At 40.8% G+C, this 16,611-nt stretch overlaps 1 protein-coding gene across 2 annotated transcripts in view; it reads left to right on the top strand.

Moving 5' to 3' along the window:
• Nucleotides 1-16,611, top strand: part of LOC121399783 (T-cell surface antigen CD2-like) — a 122,068-nt gene that overhangs the window by 93,495 nt on the left and 11,962 nt on the right. The window contains exon 1 of one of the 2 annotated variants that reach the window (XM_041581365.1): nucleotides 6,323-6,869. The exons of the other annotated variant lie outside the window; for it this stretch is intronic. Coding sequence (XP_041437299.1) covers nucleotides 6,794-6,869 — 76 coding nt within the window. The 5' untranslated portion in view covers nucleotides 6,323-6,793. Of the gene's footprint in view, nucleotides 1-6,322; nucleotides 6,870-16,611 lie in introns of those variants that run through there. 2 annotated transcript variants of the gene reach the window in all.

Here is a 16,611-nt window from a genome sequence, read left to right as displayed (position 1 = left end):
GGGGGATTAGGGGGTTCAGAGGATGTAGAAATGTCCCTGGGGGTAAAGCTCTTCATTACACAAGTCTACAAACTGCACTTCATGTGCTGCTCTGAGCCCATTTCATGGTCTAATCAGAAGTTGGGCTACTGGTCTATGGGTTCAGTTGTCAATGAAGGGCCAGAAGAAATTTGCCCCTAGTTTTCTTGTCCCTGAAAAACTTTTCCTCAATCCCTGAAAATGCCCCAGTATGAGCCATAGAAATGTTCTCTGTTTGTTGCTCCTGACTAAGCAGCAGAGCTTACAATCCAGGCAACCTAGCAGAGAGTGTCTATGCATGGGGAAACTATACCACAGCTTCCCGTCTGCAGTACATATGTACATACCTTGTACCACTGAGCCTGCAATCCATGGAGAAACTGGCCAGCAAGTCAAATTTACAGGTATCTAACCCACAGAGCTGACAATTCACCTGCCCTATATGACCGCTCCTGTCAGTGCCATTTGTCTGAATTTGAGTTCTGGCTGCCCATGCAAAGTCTACTAGTTGTTTATTCACAAGGAAATGAATTGTGGCACTTGCAATTCATAGAGATCCTGTTCTACAGGGAAAAGAAACAGCATTCTGTACCACAGAGCTTGCAATCCATAGAGCATCTGTGATCCTGGGAATTGTTATTAGAATGTCTATGAGCAGAAGAAACTAAATCCCTGGGAACACTGACCTGTATCCCATCCCTTCATGCCTTTAGTATTGATGGAGAAAGAATTGGGGTGATATTTAGGGGTTTGGATGAGTGAAAATATTAAGGACTGGCAACGGAAACAAACGCCCCATGTGAGACAGGACAGAGTGTAACCTTATGGTCAAGGTAAAAGATGGACAAATATTTGATCTTTTTTTGGAACTAACAGCAACCAATCAGAGGTTTCCTTTTAGACAACAGCCCGGTGAAGGTTAGATCTGCTAATTGGTTGCTATGGGTTACTACAGGGGGAAAACATGTTGCACCAACTACTACTTTAGTCTTTAGTCTTCCATAGTAAAAGGATTCTACATCATTCCTATAAGGAACGTCTCCAAGGCTCAGACTGGGAATGGGCAGGGATAGTGTTTATATCAGATCAATCAATAGCTCCTCATACAGGAATGTGTGGCCCCTGCTGCCATTTATAAGGATATTAGGAAAGTCATCTTGGTTCCTTTCCCTGTATATCTGGCTCTGCAGTCTTGTACTGATATATGATCTCCTGGTGCCTAAAAACCGCACTTTATACCCTTGGGTTCCACAGTGTCCCATACAGTGTATATAACAGACCCGTGAGACTGTCGGTCCCATACAGTGTATATAACAGAACCGTGAGACTGTCGGTCCCATACAGTGTATATAACAGACCCGTGAGACTGTCGGTCCCATACAGTGTATATAACAGAACCGTGAGACTGTCGGTCCCATACAGTGTATATAACAGAACCGTGAGACTGTCGGTCCCATACAGTGTATATAACAGACCCGTGAGACTGTCAGTCCCATACAGTGTATATAACAGAACCGTGAGACTGTCGGTCCCATACAGTGTATATAACAGAACCGTGAGACCGTCGGTCCCATACAGTGTATATAACAGAACCATGAGACTGTCGGTCCCATACAGTGTATATAACAGAACCGTGAGACTGTCGGTCCCATACAGTGTATATAACAGAACCGTGAGACTGTCGGTCCCATACAGTGTATATAACAGAACCGTGAGACTGTCGGTCCCATACAGTGTATATAACAGAACCGTGAGACTGTCGGTCCCATACAGTGTATATAACAGAACCGTGAGACTGTCGGTCCCATACAGTGTATATAACAGAACCGTGAGACTGTCGGTCCCATACAGTGTATACAAGACCGTGAGACTGTCGGTCCCATACAGTGTATATAACAAACCATGAGACTGTCGGTCCCATACAGTGTATATAACAGAACCGTGAGACTGTCGGTCCCATACAGTGTATATAACAGAACCGTGAGACTGTCGGTCCCATACAGTGTATATAACAGAACCGTGAGACTGTCGTCCATACAGTGTATATAACAGAACCGTGAGACTGTCGGTCCCATACAGTGAATATAACAGAACCGTGAGACTGTCAGTCCCATACAGTGTATATAACAGAACCGTGAGACTGTCGGTCCCATACAGTGTATATAACAGAACCGTGAGACTGTCGGTCCCATACAGCGTATATAACAGAACCGTGAGACTGTCGGTCCCATACAGTGTATATAACAGAACCGTGAGACTGTCGGTCCCATACAGTGTATATAACAGAACCGTGAGACTGTCGGTCCCATACAGTGTATATAACAGAACCGTGAGACTGTCGGTCCCATACAGTGTATATAACAGAACCGTGAGACTGTCGGTCCCATACAGTGTATATAACAGAACCGTGAGACTGTCGGTCCCATACAGTGTATATAACAGAACCGTGAGACTGTCGGTCCCATACAGTGTAATATAACAGAACCGTGAGACTGTCGTCCCATACAGTGTATATAACAGAACCGTGAGACTGTCGGTCCCATACAGTGTATATAACAGAACCGTGAGACTGTCGTCCCATACAGTGTATATAACAGAACCGTGAGACTGTCGGTCCCATACAGTGTATATAACAGAACCGTGAGACTGTCGGTCCCCATACAGTGTATATACAGAACCGTGAGACTGTCGGTCCCATACAGTGTATATAACAGAACCGTGAGACTGTCGGTCCCATACAGTGTATATAACAGAACCGTGAGACTGTCGTCCCATACAGTGTATATAACAGAACGTGAGACTGTCGGTCCCATACAGTGTATATAACAGAACCGTGAGACTGTCGGTCCATACAGTGTATATAACAGAACCGTGAGACTGTCGGTCCCATACAGTGTATATAACAGAACCGTGAGACTGTCGGTCCCATACAGTGTATATAACAGAACCGTGAGACTGTCGGTCCCATACAGTGTATATAACAGAACCGTGAGACTGTCGGTCCCATACAGTGTATATAACAGAACCGTGAGACTGTCGGTCCCATACAGTGATATAACAGAACCGTGAGACTGTCGGTCCCATACAGTGTATATAACAGAACCGTGAGACTGTCGGTCCCATACAGTGTATATAACAGAACCGTGAGACTGTCGGTCCCATACAGTGTATATAACAGAACCGTGAGACTGTCGGTCCCATACAGTGTATATAACAGAACCGTGAGACTGTCGGTCCCATACAGTGTATATAACAGAACCGTGAGACTGTCGGTCCCATACAGTGATATAACAGAACCGTGAGACTGTCGGTCCCATACAGTGTATATAACAGAACCGTGAGACTGTCGGTCCCATACAGTGTATATAACAGAACCGTGAGACTGTCGGTCCCATACAGTGTATATAACAGAACCGTGAGACTGTCGGTCCCATACAGTGTATATAACAGAACCGTGAGACTGTCGGTCCCATACAGTGTATATAACAGAACCGTGAGACTGTCGGTCCCATTACAGTGTATATAACAGAACCGTGAGACTGTCGGTCCCATTACAGTGTATATAACAGAACCGTGAGACTGTCGGTCCCATACAGCGTATATAACAGAACCGTGAGACTGTCGGTCCCATACAGTGTATATAACAGAACCGTGAGGACTGTCGGTCCCATACAGTGTATATAACAGAACCGTGAGACTGTCGGTCCCATACAGTGTATATAACAGAACCGTGAGACTGTCGGTCCCATACAGTGTATATAACAGAACCGTTGAGACTGTCGGTCCCATACAGTGTATATAACAGAACCGTGGAGACTGTCCGGTCCCCATACAGTGTATATAACAGAACCGTGAGACTGTCGGTCCCATACAGTGTATATAACAGAACCGTGAGGACTGTCGGTCCCATACAGTGTATATAACAGAACCGTGAGACTGTCGGTCCCATACAGTGGTATATAACAGAACCGGTGAGACTGTCGGTCCCATACAGTGTATATAACAAACCGTGAGCTGTCGGTCCCATACAGTTGTATATATACAGAACCCGTGAGGACCCGTCGGCCCATACAGTGTATATAACAGAACCGTGAGACTGTCGGTCCCATACAGTGTATATAACAGAACCGTGAACTGTCGGTCCCATACAGTGGATATAACAGGAACGCGTGAGACCTGTCGGTCCCCATACAGCGTATATAACAGAACCGTGAGACTGTAGGTCCCATTACAGTGGTATATAACAGAACCTGTAGACTGTCGGTCCCATAACAGTGTATATAAGCAGGAACCGTGAACTGTCGGTCCCATACAGTGTATATAACAGAAACCGTGAGAACTGTCGGTCCCATACAGTGTATATTAACAGAACGTGAGACTGTCGGTCCCATACAGTGTATATAACAGAACCGTGAGACTGCGGTCCCATACAGTGTATATAACAGAACCGGTGAGACTGTCGGTCCCATACAGTGTATATAACAGAACCGTGAGACTGTCGGTCCCATACAGTGTATATTAACAGAACCGGTGAGACTGGTCAGTCCCCATACAGTGTATATAACAGAACCGTGAGACTGTCGGGTCCCATACAGTGTATATAACAGAACCGTGAGACTGTCGGTCCCATACAGTGTATATAACAGAACCGTGAGACTGTCGGTCCCATACAGTGAATATAACAGAACCGTGAGACTGTCGGTCCCATACAGTGTATATAACAGAACCGTGAGACTGTCGGTCCCATACAGCGTATTACAGAACCGTGAGACTGTCGGTCCCCATAACAGTGTATATAACAGAACCGTGAGACCTGTCGGTCCCATACAGTGTATATAACAGAACCGTGAGACTGTCGGTCCCATAACAGTGATATAACAGAACCGTGAGACTGTCGGTCCCATACAGTGTATATAACAGAACCGTGAGACTGTCGGTCCATGCAGTGTATATAACAGAACCGTGAGACTGTCGGTCCATGCAGTGTATATAACAGAACCGTGAGACTGTCGGTCCATACAGTGTATATAACAGAACCGTGAGACTGTCAGTCCCATACAGTGTATATAACAGAACCGTGAGACTGTCGGTCCCCATACAGTGTATATAACAGAACCGTGAGACCGTCGGTCCCATACAGTGAATATACAGAACCGTGAGACTGTCGTCCCATACAGTGTATATAACAGAACCGTGAGACTGTCGGTCCAACAGTGTATATAACAGAACCGTGAGACTGTCGGTCCCATACAGTGTATATAACAGAACTGTGAGGACTGTCGGTCCATACAGTGTATATAACAGAACCGTGAGACTGTCGGTCCCATACAGTGTATATAACAGAACCGTGAGACTGTCGGTCCCATACAGTGTATATAACAGAACCGTGAGACTGTCGGTCCCATACAGTGTATATAACAGAACCGTGAGACTGTCGGTCCCATACAGTGTATATAACAGAACCGTGAGACTGTCGGTCCCATACAGTGTATACAACAGAAGTCGGTCCCATACAGCGTATATAATAAATATATATTTCTATGGAAAGTATATTTTAATCATCAGGAGTAACATTCTAATTGGTAAATTGAGTTAGTTGGTGGATATGGTTCTGTGGCCTCATCTTTTGAGATGATTTTGTCGCACTTCTCCTTTAAGTCAGATATCGATGTCCCACAAGTTTGTCACCCGGATTCTGCGACTGTTCTTCTCTGGTCCTGGACTTGCTGCACAAGATGTAAAGGGGTGAAGTGGAACATCAGCTCTGGGGACCAGACCAGCCAGAGATTAACCCTAACCTGCCCCAAAGCTCATCCCTTTAACCACACCCAGCCCAGTTCGTCTCATTTCCCTTCCTACAGGGGGGCTAATCTACTTGTTGAACCCGATTGTAAACAAGACCACCCCCTATTTGTCTTTTATACAATATCATAATTCCTTTCACTTTCACGTTCCTTTGGTAGTTCTTGTGCCTCTATAATACAGGGTGACCCCACGACCCCAGGCTCCAGTGATATTGCGGCTCAGGGTTCAGTATAATTGGTTTATTATCCTGAGACACCTCAGTGGGGTTTACGTCAGGCAAATATCGTCTGCATTGGAATATCAGTTGGTCTCCCTATTTGTTGGGTGGGGAGAGTATTTGTGAGAACTGACTGGTCTCCCTGCAGCTCTGACTTTGCACAAACCTCCTGTTTGACTTACACTTCTCAAATAAACATTATTTGTAGCAGAAACAATTAGCAGATGTGACAAAAACCACCAACCCCCTCCTCTTTGCTTCAATACAGGACTGTGTCTCCGAGACACTTCTATTGCTTTGCACCCACTCTCCACCGCCGGCTGCACCCTCCCAAAAACAGGGTCTTCCGGCTCTTCACTCTACTGATGTCCTTCTGCCTCCACCATCATCATCATCATCATCATCATCACCTCTGCAGATATTTCTACTAGAGCTCTTGCTACCTGCACCCTCACTACTATCTCTATCCAACTCCTTCTACTCACACCATTATTACTGGAGAACCTTCTACTTGCACTTTACTACTAACTCTATCCAATTCCTTCTACTCACACCATTCCTACTGGAGTTCCTTCTACTTGTACCTCTACTACTAGTTCTACCAAGCTCCTCCTGCCTACACCATTCCTTCTACCTTCTACTTGTGCCACCATAATTGATTGTATCTACTGAATGTACAAGCCCTAGTAACACCCAGTTATAGGTCATTGGTACAACACTATTGAATCTCCAGGTATTTACCTGCCCTACTCTATGTCCTGCTCACACACACTCACTGCTGAGATGCTGCTACACGTCTGCTTTGGGCTCTGGATTCTCCTGAGAACTGGTAAGAAATCTCCTTGTTTACTGAGAGTAATTCTATGAGTAAGTCTATGAGTTCTGTCAGTGAGTAACAACTACATTGGGAGGAGGATTCAGTGAATCCAGTGTGAGAATAAAATGCTGAAGTCGGGTTTCCCTATTGGGTAAAGGAAGAAAAGGAAGAAGTGATACAAACAGAAATAATAATTTACTACAAGGAGGCAGTTGTAGCTTTGCCTGTTACACACACACTATGGGCAGGGCAGCTAATATCTTTATAGAATTCAATGTATGAGTGTAGTTAGTAGGATCCCCTGTACTTCCATGTGCTGTTATACACAGTGTTGTTACTACGGATCCTCTCATTGAGTCCACATTAATAAACCATTGGGATGAAGGAACTTCAATTAGGACTGACTGGCGACTGCTGAACTGCACCTCTCACTGGTATTTCAGTCTCACAATTTGCTACAGGACTTAATACATTTCTTGGCCCTTTCTATTGTATCAATTACAGCAGCTGCCTCAGGGTTTGGCTCTGCAGGATCAATGTAAAGAAATGTATCAGCAAATGTACAAAATGAGAACAGTTACACTTCACTGACCCCCAAATACTGCTCCAGGGAGACATGAGAAGGGACAAAGTGGATCGTTTAAAGGATAAACAGAGCGGTGGGAAAGTGTATCATGAAATATAGTCAGTCATAAAGAAAATGAAGGCTAATTAGTGTTATTACACTGTCAGTAGGAGGGAATATAAGGCTACATAGAGTATATAGAGTAGGAGAAATATACTACACTGAGAATGAAAGATACACAGGACAATCAGAAAGACTATGAGCACTAAATACACAGAATAAGAGAGAATATAAAGTATATAAGAGACAGTATGAGCGATATTCACTTATACAGTAGGTGTATGAGAAATATACAGTGAGTAGAGGAGAGTATTAGGATATACACAGTAGTAATGTGGGAGTAGCAGGGATAATTAGTATAAAGGATACACAGTGAGTAGAGCAGAGTATTAGGAGATACACAGTAGTAATGTAGGAGTAGGAGGGATATTTAGTATAAAGGATACACAGTGAGTAAAGGAGAGTATTAGGAGATACACAGTAGTAATGTGGGAGTAGGAGGGATAATTAGTATAAAGGATACCCGGTGAGTAGAGGAGAGTATTAGGATATACACAGTAGTAATGTGGGAGTAGGAGGGATAATTAGTATAAAGGATACACATTGAGTAGAGCAGAGTATTAGGATATACACAGTAGTAATGTAGGAGTAGGAGGGATATTTAGTATAAAGGATACACAGTGAGTAGAGGAGAGTATTAGGATATACACAGTAGTAATGTGGGAGTAGGAGGGATATTTAGCATAAAGGATACACAGTGAGTAGAGCAGAGTATTAGGATATACACAGTAGTAATGTGGGAGTAGGAGGGATAATTAGTATAAAGGATACACAGTGAGTAGAGGAGAGTATTAGGAGATACACAGTAGTAATGTGGGAGTAGGAGGGATAATTAGTATAAAGGATACACAGTGAGTAGAGGAGAGTATTAGGAGATACACAGTAGTAATGTGGGAGTAGGAGGGATAATTAGTATAAAGGATACACAGTGAGTAAAGGAGAGTATTAGGAGATACACAGTAGTAATGTGGGAGTAGGAGGGATAATTATTATAAAGGATACCCGGTGAGTAGAGGAGAGTATTAGGAGATACACAGTAGTAATGTGGGAGTAGGAGGGATAATTAGTATAAAGGATACACAGTGAGTAGAGCAGAGTATTAGGATATACACAGTAGTAATGTAGGAGTAGGAGGGATATTTAGTATAAAGGATACACAGTGAGTAGAGGAGAGTATTAGGATATACACAGTAGTAATGTAGGAGTAGGAGGGATATTTAGTATAAAGGATACACAGTGAGTAGAGGAGAGTATTAGGATATACACAGTAGTAATGTAGGAGTAGGAGGGATATTTAGTATAAAGGATACACAGTGAGTAGAGCAGAGTATTAGGATATACACAGTAGTAATGTGGGAGTAGGAGGGATAATTAGTATAAAGGATACACAGTGAGTAGAGGAGAGTATTAGGAGATACACAGTAGTAATGTGGGAGTAGGAGGGATAATTAGTATAAAGGATACACAGTGAGTAAAGGAGAGTATTAGGAGATACACAGTAGTAATGTGGGAGTAGGAGGGATATTTAGTATAAAGGATACCCGGTGAGTAGAGGAGAGTATTAGGATATACACAGTAGTAATGTGGGAGTAGGAGGGATAATTAGTATAAAGGATACACAGTGAGTAGAGCAGAGTATTAGGAGATACACAGTAGTAATGTAGGAGTAGGAGGGATATTTAGTATAAAGGATACACAGTGAGTAGAGGAGAGTATTAGGATATACACAGTAGTAATGTGGGAGTAGGAGGGATATTTAGTATAAAGGATACACAGTGAGTAGAGCAGAGTATTAGGATATACACAGTAGTAATGTGGGAGTAGGAGGGATAATTAGTATAAAGGATACACAGTGAGTAGAGGAGAGTATTAGGAGATACACAGTAGTAATGTGGGAGTAGGAGGGATAATTAGTATAAAGGATACACAGTGAGTAGAGGAGAGTATTAGGAGATACACAGTAGTAATGTGGGAGTAGGAGGGATAATTAGTATAAAGGATACCCGGTGAGTAGAGGAGAGTATTAGGAGATACACAGTAGTAATGTGGGAGTAGGAGGGATAATTAGTATAAAGGATACCCGGTGAGTAGAGGAGAGTATTAGGAGATACACAGTAGTAATGTAGGAGTAGGAGGGATAATTAGTATAAAGGATACACAGTGAGTAAAGGAGAGTATAAGGAGATACACAGTAGTAATGTGGGAGTAGGAGGGATATTTAGTATAAAGGATACCCGGTGAGTAGAGGAGAGTATTAGGATATACACAGTAGTAATGTGGGAGTAGGAGGGATAATTAGTATAAAGGATACACAGTGAGTAGAGCAGAGTATTAGGAGATACACAGTAGTAATGTAGGAGTAGGAGGGATATTTAGTATAAAGGATACACAGTGAGTAGAGGAGAGTATTAGGAGATACACAGTAGTAATGTGGGAGTAGGAGGGATATTTAGTATAAAGGATACACAGTGAGTAGAGCAGAGTATTAGGATATACACAGTAGTAATGTGGGAGTAGGAGGGATAATTAGTATAAAGGATACACAGTGAGTAGAGCAGAGTATTAGGAGATACACAGTAGTAATGTAGGAGTAGGAGGGATATTTAGTATAAAGGATACACAGTGAGTAGAGGAGAGTATTAGGATATACACAGTAGTAATGTAGGAGTAGGAGGGATAATTAGTATAAAGGATACACAGTGAGTAGAGGAGAGTATTAGGATATACACAGTAGTAATGTGGGAGTAGGAGGGATAATTAGTATAAAGGATACACAGTGAGTAGAGCAGAGTATTAGGAGATACACAGTAGTAATGTAGGAGTAGGAGGGATATTTAGTATAAAGGATACACAGTGAGTAGAGGAGAGTATTAGGAGATACACAGTAGTAATGTGGGAGTAGGAGGGATATTTAGTATAAAGGATACACAGTGAGTAGAGCAGAGTATTAGGATATACACAGTAGTAATGTAGGAGTAGGAGGGATATTTAGTATAAAGGATACACAGTGAGTAGAGGAGAGTATTAGGAGATACACAGTAGTAATGTGGGACTAGGAGGGATAATTAGTATAAAGGATACACAGTGAGTAGAGGAGAGTATTAGGAGATACACAGTAGTAATGTAGGAGTAGGAGGGATATTTAGTATAAAGGATACACAGTGAGTAGAGGAGAGTATTAGGAGATACACAGTAGTAATGTGGGACTAGGAGGGATAATTAGTATAAAGGATACACAGTGAGTAGAGGAGAGTATTAGGAGATACACAGTAGTAATGTGGGAGTGACCCCCAACCAAGAGAAGGTAGAAGGGACACAGCTCAATACCTACAGCCCAGGGCTCAACACAAATTCACCAAACTCACCAGAAAATCCTTTGAGCGGAGTCAATATCTTTATATTGAATTGTGAGGTGGGATGGGGGTAGTGTTGTCATGACGATTCCATGCAGGTGAGATCTGACTGATCCTTGGCAGCACAACTGACTCTCACTCTTAGTCTCCAACTGAATCTTCAGACTCAAGCCCCATTTTTAATTAACACATGTCAACTCAAAAAATAATTGTGTGACTAATAAAAGAAAACACAATTCTAAGCAACTTTCCATTCATTACAAATTTCCTATAGTTTTAAATGATTCCTTTATGTATTACTAATGAAAGCAGCGCCTGTCTCTTTCTATTCTCTGCACTGCTGGTTCAGACTGTTGATACAATGTAAGTCAAAACAGCAGATTATCAGACCTGTCTTTGCTGCTGGGGAACCAAGACTTTTGCAACATTGTGTAAATAGTAACAAGCAGGAGTAAGTAACAAATGCAGCTTTCAATAGAATTTTTTTTTACTAATAACTAATAAAACATTTTTTTAATAAATTCATATTGGAAAGTTGCTTAGAATTAGATGTTATTTTATTTATGGGTTGACATGTTCTTTAAAATATATTGTTAATAGCCTGTTCTGGGCAGCCTACAATACATTTAAAATCATAACATTATTTCCTAGACTCCTATTGTGTTCATAGAGATTAATCAATTCATATCATTATTAACAACAATTCGTTAACATAAAACCAAAACTAGTAATAGCAACAACCTATCAACAAAAACCAGTGAAAAATCAATGTCCCAATAGTGATGGGCAAATAAATTCCTGAATCTCCCACGAAAATTCACCAATGAAAAATCAGCAACGTCAATTTCCGATTTTCACAATTTTTTGTGAATATGTTCGAATTTCACGTTTTTTTTTGTAAAAACTTTCGTATTTCACGATTTTTTAGTGCAACTGTTCGAATTTCACTATTTTCTCGTGACAATGTTTGAATTCCACAATGTTTTGGTGAAAACTTTCGGATTTCAAAATTTTTTTATTGAAACTGTTCGAATTTCAAGTTTTTTCCTTGAAAACATCAGAATTTCACGATTTTTTCATGAAAACATTTTGAATTTCAAGATTTTTTGTGAAAACATTCAAATTTCACGATTTTTTCGCGAACTTTCCGATATCAAGATTTTTTTTGCAATTTTTAGCAAAGTGAAAGGGAGAAATTCGCCCATCACTATGTCCCACAAATTCGGTCAAAACAACAGCACTTATAGTCCAAATGTGTTAAAAAGGAAGCAACCCAAATAGCAACAAACGAAAAAATAGCATAATAATAATAATAATAATAATAACAATACTTATTAAATTATTTTATAGCCCTGGCAAATCAAATTGCCTTCCTGCTATATTTGTTATAATGTCTGAATTTCTACATGATCCATAAAAGGGGAACTTCACCTGAAAATAAATTTGAGTGGGACTTAGTCTTAAAGGGGTGGGTCACCTTTGTTAACTTTTTGCATGTCATAGAATGGTCAGTTCTAAGAAACTTTTCAATTGGTCTTCATTATTTATTTTTCAAAGCAAAGCTTTAAAATTATTTGTCTTCTTCTTATCCTTTCTGTTTTTCAAATGGGGGTCGCTGACCCCATCTAAAAAAACAAATGCTCTGTAAGGCTACAAATGTATTGTTATTGTTGCTTTTTATTAGTGACTTCAGTGAGAGAAAAGAAGTTTTCTTCCAACAAGTACTGAGAATGGTCTCCCAGAATCAATTCTCTTGATAATTCCAAAATCGACAACCACCGGAGTGAATATATCATTAAATTACTAGATATGAAATAACACCAACCTGTAATCAACCTTCAACTAATTCCAAACTCCTATTAAAGTGTCTGTGCCATGGAGTCAATTCAATCAATTTCTAATTAGAGCTCATTAATTGGTGCCTTAAAATAATTCGATATACAAATGAATTGGTCGCTGTATAAAGTGCTGAATTCATTTTATTTTATAATGATCAATTTGTGCCAATAAATAAAGTTAATAGATTCTCCCAAATGGTAGTAACTATATAAAGTGCTTGTATATATTGATTTTCATTAATCCAATAGCTTCTAGGTACAAAAAATAGTTTGTAAATAGTAAAAAGAATTAGTGACCATAGATAATTATATAGAATCAATTGCTTCCCAATCAGCTCAATCCATAGAACGATACAAAACTAAAAAACAAATACTCTGTAAGGCTACAAATGTATTGTTATTGTTACTTTTATTCCTCATCTTTCTATTCAGGCCTCTCCTATTCATATTCCAGTCTCTTCTTTGTCAGTGAATGGTTGCTATGATCATTTGGACCCTAGCAACCAGATTGCAACTGAAATTACAAACTGGAGAGCTGCTGAATAAAAAGCTAAATAAGTCAAAAACCACAAATAATAAAAAAATGAAAACCAATTGCAAATTGACTCAGAATATCCCTCTCTACAGCCTACTAACAGTTAATTTAAAGATGAACAACCCTTTTAAGGATTTAAAGAAAAAGTACAATTAGCCCTTTCATTAACGTGTTTCCCCTGCAAAAGTATTTACTCATTTGTTAATAATGACAATAAGAAATCAGTCTTATAATTCATACTTTCTTTCAGTGCTGGGGTTACTGTGCCAGTGTTATTTGGGGTCACTCTGCTAGGGCTGCTCGGGTAATTGTGCAATGATTATTGGGGTCATTGGGGTCACGGTGTCATGAGTATTGGGGTCACTGTGCTATGGGTATTGGGGTCAGTGTCAGTAGCAGACAGATATCAGGCTCAATTGTGACTGAGCAGAGATAGAACAGAAGAGAAACCATTGGAAGCCACAAGCAATAGAAGTAAAGGAGTAGTTCTAGCAAAGCCTGGGTGTCATTTGCAGAGTCCCCGGGGCTGAAAGATGCAGCTTTGGGGTAACCACACGCTGACACTGAATTAGACTGAGAGGAAGTGGAATTATCACCCTGCAAGTTCTGTGCGGCTCCTGCAGCAAATAAAGGTTGTGATGGAGAATGTTGAGTTCATGTTGCAGAGCCGGAGCCGCGAGGGAAGGGAAGTGGTTTGCCACACACTGAGTCACATGGGCTCTGCAGGAAGCTCAGCGCTGCACCCGTATCAACTCACTCACATACACATATTCAGTGGGAAAGGCAGAGTATCTGTAGGAAAATACATGGGGGTGTATATAAAAGTCAGACAACCAATGGACAAACAAATAGAAACAACATAGGGTTAATGTATTAATCATTATTTGCACCAGGGCAGTTACCGACAGCAACCAATCAGCACAGAGCTTTCATCAGTCCCCGGCCAGTTAGACAAATAAAAGCAAAAGCCTGGTTGCTATGGGAAACTGCATGGATACAGACTACTTTAATAGATTTCTGTATTTCAATAACCTGCAGAAAAGTGTTTAATGGGTCAGTTTACCTGCCAAAGATTCCTGTTCTCAAATAGCAAATTCTGATTCAATTTCTTCCTATTCTGCTAAAACTTTTCTAAAATGTAAAATCTGTTAGTTTTGTTCCAAGTTTCATTTTTATTCATTTTCCAGCAACAGCAGCCCCTACTGAGCATGCTCCCTGAGCGTTACTATGATTTCTTATCATTCCTCCAGGCACCTGACTTGGGAATTTACATAGTAACATAGTAACATACATAGTAACAAGGTAACAAAGTAACACAGTAACATAGTGACATAGTAACAAAGTAACACAGTAACATAGTAACATACACAGTAACACAGTAACATACATAGTAACACAGTAACATAGTAATATACATAGTAGCATAGTAAAATACATAGTAACACGGTAACACAGTAACATAGTAACATACATAGTAACACAGTAACATAGTAATATACATAGTAGCATAGTAAAATACATAGTAACACGGTAACACCGTAACACAGTAAAATACATAGTAACAAAGTAACACAGTAACATAGTAACACAGTAACATAGTAACATACATAGTAACAAAGTAACACAGTAACATACACAGTAACACAGTAACATACATAGTAACACAGTAACATAGTAATATACATAGTAACACAGTAACATAGTAATATACATAGTAACAAAGTAACACAGTAACAGTAACATACATAGTAATACAGTAACATAGTAATATACATAGTAACACAGTAACACAGTAACATACATAGTAACATACACATTAACACAGTAACATAGTAAGTTAGGGTGAAAAAAGATAAGTCTATCAAGTTCAACCTTTTATTTATTCATTTTTTTAATCTGTCTAACTGTCAGTTGATCCAGAGGAAGGTGAAAAGTCCCATTTGAAGTCTCTCCAATTTGCCAACCTTCCTCCCTCATTAGCCTCCACTGCCTCTTCTCCTCCCCCCACTACACTAGTCCCTGCCAGTGGTTGCTCTGTGACCCTCCTTTCCTCCCCCACGTTTGCCCCTCACCTCTCAGTGCTGCAAGTTCCCCCCTTAGAGTCTGCAGCTCAGATTCCAAGATGAAAACCCAGTGACAGTGGAGTAACTAGATGCTACTGGGCCCCACAGCAAATTAATTTTAGGGCCCCCAACATTTCCAGAGGTTGTCCTGTTTTACCAATATATATTGACATTTCTCATTAATTAGAGCCTCATAGGCCCCCTATACCTCCTGGACCCCCCTGCAGCCGCAGGGTCTGCTTCCTCTGTAGTTACACCCCTGCCCAGTGACATCTCTGACATGTAAATACTGCCTGGAACTGCTGCTCCGACACCACATACATGTGACACTGAGTGATACCAACAAACCCACTCACACTCATATTCACACTGAGACTTACACTCTCACAAGTGCAATTACTCACAAACACCTTTTTGGGTTGTTTTTGTGTGTGCAAATCTGGTTATGGTGAGAAGGGCTGAAAGGAGCCAAAAAGCCGTCAGCTAGTTATTCTATGCACAGTGAAGCCCTGTGGAACCAGAATGTATTTACTTGTCTCCTGCCAGACGCACAGCACTGCCTACATACCAAATCTGACAGTTTTAATTCTCCCATAAGGCATCTGGGCTACTCTCCAAATTCTACCTCTCAGAATCCATGTACCAATATGTTGCACTGATCAGATCTAACAAGAGTGAAACAGACACAGGGCATCACTTTGCAGATATATATATATACTGTATACATATATAAATGTATATGTTAATACAGTGATTTAGCTGAGAAAGTCTCTTTGCACCACCTGGTGGTAGATGAGAAAATAACACAATCAGGAGAAGTGCTGCTGTTAAAGGGGATGTTGAGCTTCAATCGCTTTGCAGATTTCATACGTAGGTTTATTTCAGTTGGCCGTGACTTGTGATATTAATTCTGATTGGTTCTTCTCTGTTGCTGACATCTCAAGTACACGCCCCTTTCTCAGCGAGTGTTTCCTGCAGCTCAATGGGTCACAGGTTTAGCCAATCACTTTCACCCCCAATCTTATAGTTATCCCTGTGTCCTGCACCCCCTTTAATAAACGATTATACAAATCGAGTGCCACGTGTCTCAATGCGGAAATTGAAAACAACGTGATACAAACTGTGAGCAGAGAGTTTCTATTATGGTCAGACTTGATGGTGTGACATTTACTTTGTGACTTGTATAATTAATTCTGTATATTGAGTCTCCTCCCCAATAATGTGCCCCTAATGTCTGGGGAAGTGCCCCTGTGTATAGACATTGGGATAATAACATGAAG

Source organism: Xenopus laevis, chromosome 2L (genome assembly GCF_017654675.1).
Source record: "Xenopus laevis strain J_2021 chromosome 2L, Xenopus_laevis_v10.1, whole genome shotgun sequence".
NCBI lineage: Eukaryota > Metazoa > Chordata > Amphibia > Anura > Pipidae > Xenopus > Xenopus laevis.
The sequence above is the reverse complement of the archived record's forward strand: the minus strand, read 5'-3'. Positions and strand labels throughout refer to the sequence as shown.